This window comes from Rhodnius prolixus, unplaced genomic scaffold (assembly GCF_049639745.1).
Source record: "Rhodnius prolixus isolate KJV_2025 unplaced genomic scaffold, Rpr scaffold_7, whole genome shotgun sequence".
Lineage (NCBI taxonomy): Eukaryota > Metazoa > Arthropoda > Insecta > Hemiptera > Reduviidae > Rhodnius > Rhodnius prolixus.
Window position 1 is genome coordinate 12,566,692 of NW_027411582.1, and position 14,515 is coordinate 12,581,206.

General features: G+C 29.7%; 1 protein-coding gene across 1 annotated transcript in view; it reads left to right on the forward strand.

Moving 5' to 3' along the window:
- Positions 1-14,515, forward strand: part of LOC141447011 (27 kDa hemolymph protein-like) — a 20,500-nt gene continuing 5,985 nt past the window's right edge. Inside the window, exons 1-5 of the mRNA XM_074114154.1 lie at positions 1-223; positions 425-591; positions 7,563-7,684; positions 12,735-12,889; positions 13,508-13,649. Of these exons, the coding sequence (XP_073970255.1) occupies positions 184-223; positions 425-591; positions 7,563-7,684; positions 12,735-12,889; positions 13,508-13,649 (626 nt within the window). The 5' untranslated portion in view covers positions 1-183. The remainder of the gene's footprint in view (positions 224-424; positions 592-7,562; positions 7,685-12,734; positions 12,890-13,507; positions 13,650-14,515) is intronic.

A 14,515-nucleotide genomic window follows, 5' to 3' on the forward strand; every position in this document is an offset into this window, starting at 1 on the left:
CCTTGGTGTCTTCATTAATCATCATTGCTCAAGCAGGCGTCCGTTGGGATTCATGTGTTCGTAGTGCTTCTGAACGTTGGTTGGCTGTGCCTCGTCTAGTGTTGTTTATTAGTACATGTTTTCAGTTTTAGTTTTTACTTAATATTAGTGTAGTAAAAACTTTGGAACTGCATTAAATACATAATGAAGAAAATTTTATTAGCCTTCACTCTTGTGCTTTTTGGTGAGTTTTTCTTTTAAAATGTTACAAAACTGATTCATTATTGTTATGCCCATTAACTAAGAACGCTCAAAAATTCAACTAGATGTTTATCAGTTATTTACCTAAAGATTAGTTTATATTAAAATGTTATCCAATAATTTATATATAGAATGTATTATGCCAAATTAACATTTTAATTAAACATATAATAAAAATTTTCAGTGGCTGCAGAACAAAATATATCTACAACTTTGCAAGAACTTGAAAACACAATCCCAGGAATGACACAAGTTTTTGGTGGATCATTGCCATCAATCAATGAAGGTGATGAATTAATTAAAGAAAAATGTTTAAAAAATGGAAACAACGAATCATATGACATTGCTATGGTATGTCTGTTTTTTTATGAATTTTAAAGAATTTTATGAAGAAATATATTTGTAGCATTAAGATGAAGGTATTTTATGATAATCCTTCAATATTAATCTTAGGCTGCGTAATTTTTAACATTAGTCTACAAATACAAACAATTTGAATTGTGGTTATTGAAAATAGAAATGCGCTCGCTATGAAATTTTAATTTCATCAGAAATGATCACCAATGGAAATTATTATTTATTCTCTTTCATTATCATTTAAATTATGTGATGTCGTAAAGAGAAAGTTTCTTTGTGAGAAAAGAGCAAGTTATTGTATTAGATTTTTACTTTTTCTTAGCGCTGGCTAAAGTAAAAGAGGAGGTGTCACGATCTTGTCAAATTTTTTAAATTGAGTCTTCTCCGAAAAATTAACGTTTTCTTTTCCTTGAGTCTTCAAAATTTCTTTTTGGGACATTATATTTAAGTCTGATTCCAAAAACGAAAAATCGCACAAACTTAATAACTTGTTTGGGAAACAAGGTCACCTACCGAAACTTCAAATCATTCTGGAAGTACAACTTTACAAAAACGATTTTTCAGTTTTTCCCCCCCCGAAAACGGCTTCATCAATTTTCTTTTAACTTGGTGTCTTCTTTGCGTATATTTAGATCATGTAACTTTTATATGAAACATCTCACATGAATTCATTCAAGGTATTTTATTTTTTTTTTTTTGAGGTAGTGGCCTCCCTCTAACGTACCAATGCAGTGTTACCGCCACAATTTTAAGCGTTAGTGAGTAACTCTAAAATTTCAAATTGAAGAAAATCAATACTCTAGTGACCAGTGTAAATATGAAGCAAAACTACTTTATTGAACGTACCTCATTCCCTTCTTAGAACATCCCCTGTGTCCAGATACAAACTCTTAAATAAAATTTGATAGCAGTTATTAGGGTTCAATATTCAGCAGCAGGTCTGGTTTGGTTTGAGTGCAGTCAAATTTGGTGTCATAGTTTTGTGTCTGATCGGTAAAGTTTTCTGAGTTGGACGGTTACAAGTAAAGCAATTATCGGACAAGTAAATAATTTAGACCTGATTTTCTCAATACCTGTTGATGTTTGAAGTTCATTAACATTAACACCGGTAATATCATATAGTGCAAATGTATTGATGTCATATAGTTTTGATGTTTTGATTAGGTTCTAGTAGAGGATATTGTGACGTTTTGTTTTCAAGCTTTAAGTGCTATTTAATAATTATTATTCCTCTGTCGCTCGGATTTTACTAACGAATGTAAAATTGTGAATTTTATTATAAAATTTCATTTTTGGAAAATAGCCAATTGGATGCCAATATGTTGTTAACGAGTAAAGAGCTTTTGGTTTTTATATAAAGTCTTAATAATAGGCTTACTGGCGCTAATAACCCTACCCAACTCCCAGAGCGAACTTCAGTTCATTAAATACTACTTGATAAATATAGCTAATTTTCAGTAGATTTCTTTATTTACATTACTCCTCGGTACATCTAAAAATTTGAACTGCCTTTTGATAATTCTTCAGCTGAATTTAAATGAACTAGTTAAGAAGAATATTAAAAATATCGTAGACAAAAAGTGCTGCAATTTTTTTTAGTTTTTAAAACTGTACAAGAGTGCAAAATAATGCTATTGTATTGATCCATCAAACTTTTCCTGATGATTCATGAAAAATGTTTATTACTAAGTTCAAAGGAATATTCCCTATTATTCACTAAAGTATTTTAATAATCAAGTTCTAGTTTTTATATATTGTTAGGTTATCACTTCACAAATGTCATTGACCTTTATTCAATTATTATCACAAAATACTTATTACATATTGTAAATGTTAAATAGTTTAACCTTGGCTAGTTTTGGTTTTTAATTTCTTCACCAACCATTACAGGTGATTTGAAGTAATTAGTAAATACTTAATTCAACTTTGTCCTTGGCAATTATGGAACACTCATTTCAATGACATGTCTTTGTGTTTTGTATTTTTATATTTCTATTGTTTGAAATGATGAATATAAAAATAACTTTCTTTGTAAGGAGTTTATTAAATAACTATATCAACTAAATTAGAGTTAAGAAATAAGATGTTATGTTTCTTATGACTCGTACTTATAGTCTGTGGAGTGGTGTTACTTATAAAAAAGAATAGCCTAATTAGATTTCAGAAAAAATAACTTTATTATTGATTTCATATCGCACAGATGTTCTCTCCGCCTATCAGATAATACCAGTTAAAGTTATGCTCACACACTCAACTTATATTAATTCCCATTTTTAAGTAAAATTACTTTTTCAAATCTGGATGATTTCAAAACCAGGAAAGTAAAAAGCATTTTCCAAAATTTGACTTACGTCATTTAACGTGTTATATAACTTCCTATTCAACAATGAAAGGAGTTGAAAATAAAAAGGTATAATCTATAAGTCAATTATACATGCAGGACGCGCAGTACTGTTTGACATTTATATATTTCCTTATGTATTATATTTATATATAATCAATATGATGAAAGAATAGCTTCCAGTTTCAGTCATGATATATTTTTATTATGCCGAGCTTTCGACCTAGGGACTAGATCTTCTTCAGGGCTAATTGACGTAATATTTTACATCATTAAAGGGTTGGTGTGTCTTGTCTGTACATGGACATTTCTTCTCATCATAACGAAAGGGGAAGTCCGATTTTTAAACAAAATGTATTTTGAGATTAAAAGAACAAGGAAAACTTGTTTTTGCGATTAGTATCTCTTTTATTTTATTCTTAATTTTTTCTTTTTTGTATTGGGTCAACTTTTACGAATGTGGTTAGTCCCGCAGCGCTAGATAATATTGTTGATTGATTCATTAGTTTGATGTAAAGACTTCATCTATTTCCCTGGGTTTACACTTGCTGTAAATCCGTAGAGTTGCTAATTACAGCTCTTAGAGGGGAACTCAAATACTCTCCTTCTTCGCAAACCCTTCTAGAAATAAATGTTCATGAAAAAAATTCAGATCGATATAAGAGAGTTTCCCACTTTTTGCGTACATTGTTTAATTATTGAAAAAGATTTTTGTTTCAGTTGTAAATACAGTTCCATCGGGTTTTCGGGATTCACCCCATACTTAAAAGAGTATGATTTGAATAGAAACCCCTGGAAGCTGGGAAAAATATGCAAAATAGGAAAATATCAAACGCCTAGAGTCCATTAGTATTTGTAGGTGTAGAGTAGGCTGTGTGTAGCAATAACTGTTGCTTCCGACTTCGCTAGCATGACCATTCGAGGGCACCTAATTGATCTTCAAAGGTAGATCTAAATTGTAGCTACTTTCTATAGAATTTGAGTCCCATTGTCTATGGTTTTGAATAAACAAAAGTAAAATGTCTGATCGATCATGTTGTTATTAACAAAACTTTTCAAGACTGCCGCTCTGAGCTCCTTCACAATAATCATTTTTCTTCTATGGTAAGATCTTGCGCTGTATGCCCAATTCAGATGGAATGTACAGGAAGTTTATTAAATTAAGCAAAGTATATTCAAGCTGAATATGGTCTACCATTTTTATTTGAAACGTTTTACCAAGAAAATGTTTTTTTTTTTATTTGGTTTCTTGAACGCCATATCTTTGGGCTTTTCACTGAGATATTTTATCACCTACTCTACCGTACGGTGTCAAATTTACATAATGCGAACAGTCTTTATAAAATCTATTTCAAAAATTGAAAGTTAAAAACAAATGAACCAGTAAGAGAGATTTATCCATTTTGACATCAGATATTTTTCTATAATAATAATCTTTAATCAGTAACTAGAAAAAACAAACTAATTAATTATTAATCATAATAATTGAGTTCTTACATGGTTTAATAAATGTAAAATTACTTCATTTGCTTACAATATAAAGAAGAAAATAGTGCCAAATAATTTAGGTGCTAAATATACTTAAATGTTTTCATATTTATTCATATAAATTGAATTACTAGAGGATATACTGTAATCATGCCAAATTTTCCATGCTTGTTAGTTTTAGACTATGATTTTTCTCAGTGCATTTTTTTTATTTTATTTTATCTCTTTATTTATTATTTTTTGGCGCAGCGACTGCCGAGGTCATTAGCGCCTCCTCTTGACGTGGATAAATACAGCTAAAAACTAATTATGTCAGTGAAGCTATAAATTCCATTCAACAGATTTATTTCATATTTGAAATTTTACTAACATATTTACTGTAACCACTTCTTTGAATTTCTTTGTGACCTTGCGGATAGCCCAAGCCTCTAAAGAACACGAAAAACATTTACACTGATTTCTCAAACATTCATAAAACATATATTGGGCTTGCAGAGTATTATTGTATAACTATTTGCATTCATGAGCAAAATCTTGTTAATCATTTTACACATTTACTCACACGTAATTCATTAACATTTTTACAGATGCAAAAGCACTTTAGGGACCTGCACTAGGTCCTTTTGGAATGCAGTTGATTTAGCTTATAGCTATATCTTTTGTAATGTAAATGTTTTCTTCTCTTAATTTATCACACAGGTGTTTAGAATGTTCATAACAGTGAAATGCACTTAAGAGCAAATCATTCCCTCTTCTGTAATAAGAAGTTAGCGAAAGTAAAGAATTGATTTCTTACGCTATTGTTAATTATTTTGCAAAATTGAGTTCAGTTTTGAAAGAAATATTATTATTATTATTTGTTACAATTATCCGTGCCTCTCAAGCGTTAAAGAAAATTACAGAAGATATATTTCACGTAGACCATTAATTTTTTTTTTTTTCTACTTTTTTAATCAAATATAATTACAAATTTTGTTATAGTTCCTCAGAGGAAAATCTCAATATTTATCCATTTATTATATGGAAATTTCCATTTAAATTTTAATTGACATTATCAAGGTCAAATTAAACTTTAGTAAAAACTTTTAATATTTTTATCTTTTGTAAACATTTCGTTTTTTCTTTATTGTTCGTGTTACTTTTCGAACAGAAATCGATTTTTAAAATCTCCTGAATAATTTTATTACAGAAAAATTGTACTTTACTAATCGATGTCTCATACGCTTTTTTGATGTAACATATGTGTTTTTTTGTTTGAATTCTATATTTTTCATTAATTAATGATGCTCACATAAGATACTGTGTGAACCTGATAACAGAAATAACTGACGGAATGGTGTTCCTTTTTTAACAAAAGCTGGTTTGCTGTAACGACTGTACTTATACTGATGTTTTGAACACTTTATCCATAATTCAAACGTATCCATCGTAGAGTAATATTGGAGGATTTATTTAATGCCTCTTTTTACTACTTTATACATAGCCGACCAATGAGATATTTGTTGCGTAAAGTATATATAAAACAAATAAATCGATAAACGTGGAAACTCAATTCTACATTGAATTTCTAAAGAGAATCTTTTACTCCTCTATAAATATATTAAATAAAAAAAAATATATTTATACCTAACTTGCATTTCGTTATGTTTATAAACAAAATGAAGGAGATAAGATATTTCTGAAAAAGATGACATATGACTCATATAAAGTAGAACTGTAATCTAGTTAATGTGAATTTTTAAACTGACGGAAAGTTTGTGATTCGTTACTGACGTTAGGTTATGATTATTAAAAAAGTTTAGCCGCAGAAATAATTTTTGCGGAATTGTTTTTCCACTCGCGCTGTTACCAAATTCGCCTTTAGGATCATGTCTTAATATTCCACATTCGCAAAAATAGAATCATTTATGGTTTTTATGCGTGGGCCGTCAGCTGAATCATATTTCGATGGCTGATAGTATCCGATTTAAAGTTATTCTCTGGGAACCCTTATCTGGTTACATAAAGCGTGATTTCATAGCTAGATTACTAGACTAAGTAAGCTCTCCCTAATTTCTTGTGATATGCCACTAGTCTTCACCCAATTCACCATTATAGTCATCCTGGAGATAACAGTAGATACAGTCAAAGATAACTGTGTGAATGTTCCCAAATGTTTGCATATTAATTAAACATAAAAAATGATGACTCAATAAAAATTGTTACGAATAAGACGATAAAACTTGAAAATAAAAATTTCAGTTGATTAAACATTGATTCACGATAAACATTACTCATTCTCAGGTTGTCTCAAGCGTGTAATTCTGGAATAAAAATAATAATATTAATGAATTCAATAGAATAGTTTTATACAAATATAGGAATAATAATTAAACATCACTAGGAGGTAAATAATTTTTTTTAAATTAAAGAATGCAAACCGAGATTCTTCATAAATATTTTGAACAGATAATAAGAGAGAAATGTAATTAATAACCCCAATCACTGACGTCATGTAAATTAGATGTCTCCAAAGAATGATTGATTTTTTTGATAATTAAATGGTGTTGCAACTATAATAATATCTTATTATGTTATCTTTAGTTATTATTTCTATTAGTAGTTTTGTTTTTTTTACATTATTATAGAAGCAATTAGTTTATTTTGTAATATTGTTTCAATATTTTTAACGAATTTGTTGAACAAAAACAAAACAAAAACTTTTGGTTCAAGAGCATCGAAAACGCTTTTGGTAGACGAAATTTATTTCTCACTAATCAAACCCCAAATGCTGTGGCCACCTTTACTTATAAATAAAATAGATGACTACACAAACCGCGAGACTAAGTATCGGTTTTTGATTCGGGTCGTCTTAGAAGTAGAAATTGGATAGATTGGATCGCGAAAGCTCTTCAACTGTGTCGACAAATTCAAATTTATCCTTTCGCTAAACAATTTCTTTTTGTATGGAGTTCAAATAATTCAAATGTTGTACTTCCGTAAAATCTTTAATGACTACGTATTATTATCTTAAGTGTATTAAATAAAACTGTTCTTCAAGCATTTAAAAAAATGTTCTCTGCTTGGATGAGCAAGCAGAGTTAGGATTATTTAAATCCTAGTTTCTTAATAATTACATTTTGTTTTTATTTTACAGCAAGCTAAACAAGATTTCCAAACATGTTTAAAAGAAATTATTGATTTTGATGTAATACAAGAAGAAGTTGACGAAGCCAAACCAAAAGGAGACCTTGACACAGTGTTTAAGAAATATTGCGGGTAATTAAAGAAATGATTTTTTTTTTAACATAATTTTTAGTTTTTAGTGATTTATTACTTTTATAATTATTAATTTAATATTAAATTTTCTGAGCGTTTTATGAGCTATAAATGAAACTGTCAGGTGGGCATTCCATAGGTGGATAGTAATGCAGGAAGTTTACTTTACGATGCGTAACATTTTAAAGTAATGCGTTGTTTTTGTGTTAAACTACATGTTAATGGTTCATTATAATACATTAATGTTGATGAGGAATTAGCACAATAAGTTCAATAAAACAACCATAAAACATGGTTCTAGAATAGAATAGAATAGAATAGAATAATTTTATTTGTTTTAAGGGTTCTACCCTATACAAATGGAGTTTGGTTAAATAAAGTAAAATAAAACCTTATAAAACATAAATAAAAACTTAAATTGAAAACTAAAAATATACATTCTAATCGAATGAAAATAAAAAGAACCAAAATTTAAAAACATAAAGAATTATAAACAAAACAAAATTTCTCATTTTAAAGGCACTTGTTATAAAATAAAATAAATTATTTAATTTATCAATATCGGCTACATCTAATAGAGTCTGCACTTGAACATCTACATCTGTAATACTAGAGATGTATTTATTCAAGTATTTATCTCTATAAGATTGCAGCCTCATACATTTTAATAAAAAGTGCTGTAAATCCTCTCTTTCGGGAATACTGCATAGAGGGCAATTGGAGGTATCTGTTTGAAAACTGTTTCTGAAACCAGAAGAAGTGATTTGAAAAGAACGAGGCTGACATAGCCTCAATTGACTAATTAGTTTATGCTTTATAATTGGCACCCTCAGAGACAAATATTGCGCACCCAGCGTTAGACTACTTATCTTTCTGAAGTCTGGATTGTAATTTGAATGCAGAACAGCGTTAATGTCTAAAGAAAATTTATTATTCCGAAATTTCAGAATGCTATTGCTGAATTCATCCTTAAATTGTGACATTTCGCTAGTATTTAGCAAGCTAACTGCATCAATAGAATCCAATTTTCCTATTAACTGATTGTACCAATTAAATTTAACCACAGATATTCTGTCATTACTGAGGGATTTTAAAATATTCAAACATATCTTTAGGAGGCGGTTACCATCCATTAGTTGAACTTTATACCACCATCTAACCATCTTTTTTAGAACCTCAATTTCAATAGCCTCTAACCCAACTTCTATACGTACATAATGATTAGGCACATTTCGTGGCCAATGGAAGATGGATTTAAAATATCTGGTCTGAACACATTCTAACTTACTGCAATAATAAGTTCAATAAAACAACCATAAAACATGGTTCTATATAGCGTTGTAAGTAACTTTACGGTTTAAAACCATGCGTGTGAAAAGAGCATCAGAGCTTATCTTTCTCTGTATTAAGACGTGCTGAGCTAGCAAAATAAAAATAATACTTAAGCAAACAAAAATAAATAAAAGTGTGTTTCATTAGCAAGATAAATATCTGTAGATCTTTCAGGAATTTTAATTTGATAGCTAGCTATTCATGGTTTATAAAAAAAAAAATTCAAAAGTCAACTGGGATTCTTTTAAATTTATTATTTACTATTACTTCTTATTCTAATTTTGATTTTGAGTTTTTATTGACAAAAAAAAAAAGACAACCAAAATTGCAAACTCATACGTCTTACTGTTACCACAATTCTGAAGGTTCTAATTCCTAACTAGAAGGCATTTAAGAAATTTAGTTTGTGTGCTGACTCAGCACTGAACCAGGTGCATAACCCATACCACTAAGTACGATTAGTTCAGGCAGTGAATTTCTTTTGGTAGTAACCAAAAGAGTTTCGTTAACGTTTAGTTCTTTTAGATACCTGAAGGGGAACGCTTGATTTGTAGAGATTGGATAGGATATTTCGTTAACAAAAATAATCTCTTTAGGTAACCGAATATCTCTAAAAAACATAAGCACAACTGATTAGCTATTGAAGTGTATAGAAAAAACAAATCGAATGTGTTTTAATAGTTAATTACACACGGAAATTTCCAACTGTCTGTGAAAATTGGCCGAATTAGTTTATGACATTACCATTTTTTATTTCTAATCTAATTTTCAGAGATCTCCAAAGACACGATTACATTACCTCTTCTTACTTCTTGTAAGAAAAATTAATAATAGAGAGGTTTCAAATACCTTCATGAATATATAGTAAAATTTCTTGACTTATTGCCTTCTATTATGTTTATTTTTTTTCGCATAAGAAATAGCAATTTTATCAATTGTTTTCATTGTTAGCAGGAAAGTTTCCTCATAGATAATTGAGACGTAATTGTTTTCTTTTTTAGGTTATTAAGTTTATTTTGTTTTTCATTTTGTAAAAAAGTCAGCTCCAATGTACTATAAGCACTATAAGGTTACTATTTATTGTAACCAATCTATTCAATTAATTTTTAAACACTTAAATAGTTTTTTAAATGAAAAGGTGATCAATTTTTATGTTTTATAAAAAGTAATTACTAGTTATAAACGCATAAATTAACGAAATTACGCACTTTAATATTATTTTATAATCATACAATAAAAGATAATCAATCTTGCTTGATAAGGTAACTAAATCCTTTTAAAAACTAAAATGGAAAGCGTTTCGATTCATTTGAAACCAAGGTCTTATACAGTAAGGATGCCATGTTTATTTATTATTTTTTTTAGCGTAGTTGTTATTCGGTCACGGAAATGTAAGCTGACGTTGGTATAATTTTATTTAAATTAAAATGCGTCACAATTTTTGTTTTCCTATTGTAATATCGCCTTCCGTTCAGAGGTTAAATTCTTATTATAGCACTCGCATACTAAGCTATACTATCTTAAAGAAAATCAATGGATAATACTGTTAAGATTCGAGGCGCCACGGTAGCCGAGCGGTTAGAGGCGAGACCTGCAAAGCTAATATGCATTGTGGTACTGGGTTCGATTCCCGGTCTTAGGCCTTGGATTTTATTTAATGGTTAATAAAAGAAATTTACAGTAAAGTATGTTTGCCAGTCGCCTCCGTCCACGGCACCTAATTGGTAGTTGGACGTTAAGCCCCGCCTGAAAAAATAGGCGATTACTTTACTTTACTTTTTACTTTTTTTTACTGTTAAGATTCGAACCCAGGACTTGCTGCATGCCTAATTCTTTCTCTCATGAATTCGAACCCAACACTAACATCATGTGAGTGCAGTGCACTTTTACTGAGTCCAATCTATTTTGTCATGAATACTATTATTCTTATTGTTATTGTTATGCAGGGAGCGAATAATTCCTCACTAACCATTGCCTCCTTTTCATTATCTTGAAAAGAAGTATTTATGTACATAAAAGATGTATTTTTCAGCCGCTGATATAATTCTAATAACTTGTTCACAAGCAAGACTCCGTTTAGGTCCCAACTTCTACGTTTTTTTTACCAACTGGTTAATAACTTTATTCTTGCAAAATTTCAAGTTTGGAAAAAGAGCACGTTTAAACTAAAAGGCAACTACATTTTCAAGAAATACTATACTAATTACATGGTTCTGTGGGAAACTGGAACAATTCATATTATAATTAAACCAAATTAAAATGAACCCTTACTTAAAATTGAATACTTCAAATTCTAAATACGAGATTTGTAGACATAATTGGGAATGTTTTGAATTGTTTAAGCTTACATTTTTCGGCTTCGATCGGATAAAATATAAAGACATGGAATTATTTAATAATTCTACTTCCAGTACGTAGTTATCAAGTAAGTACATCAATTTGCCAACAAATCTTTCTAAACATTCTGAATGACCGCCTCACAAAAGTTACCACATTTTCTTATTGGTTCAGTTCATTAAATCCTAATAAGATCTTAGGATGGAAGATTTGCGAGGAATCGGTCAAATAAAACAACTCGTCTCTGCCAACGTTTCGACAAATATATTGTCCTCTTCAAGGCCTGGATATCACAAATACAAAACAATTTACAGAGACAGTAACATAGAAAAAATCAGTAATATGAACATAAACTGTAAAATACAATACATTTTTGTATAATTATTAAAACTTACGTGGCTATGCGTTTTGGTTGAGTTACAGAAACTAAGAGCCAGAAATGGAGAACAGGTAAATATATACAGATATAGCGGGACTTACACCGGAATTTTGGTAATTACAATTGGACAGATACAATAGATCCTAATAAGATCTTCAACATATTTTTAAAACTTGCCCAGCTTGTAATAATATTCGAAACTGATGTTTACACTGCTATTCCTTTTGACGATTAGAGGGTCTTTTAGCCGTGGAAGATCCTAAAAATATTAGACTTGTTTTTATTTATATAAAGTCAAGATCTATTGGAAGAAAGGTTTTAATATTAATTTTCTGGATTAATGAATTATATTTATATAATGGTCATTCTTGTTTTGATTTTGATTCATTCTTTAGATATCTAAGTCCACTTTTTTACTACTGAAGAGTATTGTTTATTTTATTTTACAATATTATTAGTATTCAATATTTTATTGTGCCATTGTAATACTTATTACTTTTTCATAACTGTATTGAGACTCTCCGTCTCAAAACAAATAAAAATAAATAAATAAATAAATTATTTTCCAGAATATATTTACCAGAGTATATTTCTGGTATAACTGCTCGCATCTTTATTAACCATTTTTTTGTGGTATTCCTCTTTTTTATAATTCATAATTTTAAAGAACCTGTTGCTTTGCACAGAATTTTACTTCTTTAAAAACATAATATACTTCGCATAATAATAGCTTATTAATAAAGAATGTAGACTTCTTCGATACATAACAAGGAACTATGATAAGATGATTCATAATACGTAACTTTTTTTTTTTTTTTTACGCAGAACGGAATGATAAATACAATAATTATGAGAGCATGTCAGTTGCGCAGCTGTATTTAGTTGCATAGAGACTCAGGTCTCAACAATTACATACTGTGCATACCATACCATATATATATATGAGACATAAATAAGGTATTATATGTAAAAATAACAATAATTATATGTTTTTATGCGTAGGAAATCTCCAAAGTTGAAAGCTTGTGTAAATAATGCCACTGATGCCATTGAACCATGTTTAGATGAAGGAGAAAGAGTACATAAAGGAGTATTTTTAGAAATAACGGATTCTCTAATCAATTTTATATGTTATAAAGAAGGTGATCGGATAGCATGTGAGTATCAACTTATTAACTTAAGGGATTAGTGTTAAGCGGTAAACCTAAAGTGAACTTAATTGAAATACCAGACAAATATTAAAAATTAAATACCCTCTTTAGAATGGCTTGAGTTGCTGGACATTAGCGGCGATTCTATGGTGCAGGCCTTTGAATATGAAATCAAATTAATTCAAAAACTTCTTGAAAATGCTAAAAAAAATTTGAATTAACCAAAATCTTTAAAGGATTATTATTGAAAATGTTTTTTTAAATAGTTTTCGACGGTTTAAGATGTTATATACGATAATTATTATTATTTTTTTTTTTGGCGCATCAACAGCTGAGGTTATTAGCGCCCGGAGCTTTTTCCAGTGCACTGCCGGCCTCCGGACAGTGTTCTCTCGTTACAGACAACACTGTCCATCACCGGACAGTGAGCTGTAAGAAGCTCCTAGGAAGAGAAAATCTAAGGGTCAGCTGCTGGATTCGAACCCGGGACCTCCGCGTGGGAATCGAGTACGCTAACCACATAGCTAATCCCTCCCCTGATAATTATATTTGTTATATTACAAGTATATGTTATCTGAGGAAAAATTAGTTTAAAGTTTCTAATTTAATTATTTTTATTGTCAGTATTCATTGCGGAGGGAGGGCCTGAATGTTTAACGAGTAAAGCCGAAGTAATGCAACAATGTGCCAATGAAACAACGCAGAAGTATCAAAAAGATATAACAGCAGATGGACCTACAATTAGTTTTAATGAAACAGAATGCATGTAAGTATAATTATGTACTTTGCTTCGTTCATTGCTCTGCGTTAAGTTTAGACTTAAAATTGTATTTTAAACTGCTTATATTTACGTTCATTATAATCTATACAATGTAGTGATGACGCAAGGTCCGTTACCTTGAAGGCTTCTATTCTAACTTAAAGAAAAAAAAAATGCCTTCAAGGACTTTTTTTTAATAAACACGCATTAATAATCATACATAAGTTGACATAAAAAGTGACGACGTAATGGTATGTAATACAGGTACTTCGCTTTAACATATTACACAAGGCTCTACCTCTTATCATGACCTTTTGAGCAGCTAAGATATGCTGAGAAATTCTTGCATAGATTATTAAAGTTTGCTTACTGGTATGTTTGGGTCGCCAGATGTGGCCGTACAATCAATCTTATACGTAGACTAAATTATGGCAGAGATAATTGCATTAGAGGCATTTCTAATTATTAATCTAGGATCGTTCTATAAATAAGCAACTAAATTAAACTTAAAAGTAAATGGACATTGCACTTACTTTTTGTTTAACCTTCAAGTTACCTTTTTATTGCTAAACAATATATATAAAACTACGTATTAAGTTGTTTTCAGTTTTGTTAGTTTAGTTCCCTCCCATGATAATTGAATTTTGTTGATTTTTGTTAATGTCATGAATTTAGAGTCTTAAAACTTTTTAGTTTTATTGATGTAGATAAGAGTACAAAACTTTTTATGGTTACCTATTGTTTATAAAAATGACTTTGCAATAGTAAATGTTTTTAGTATTAATACATGCAATCGTACTCATACTCGTGAAATGGACATTTACATAATTACGCTATCAAAGTATTTATTATTCCATTTATTTCAATGATTA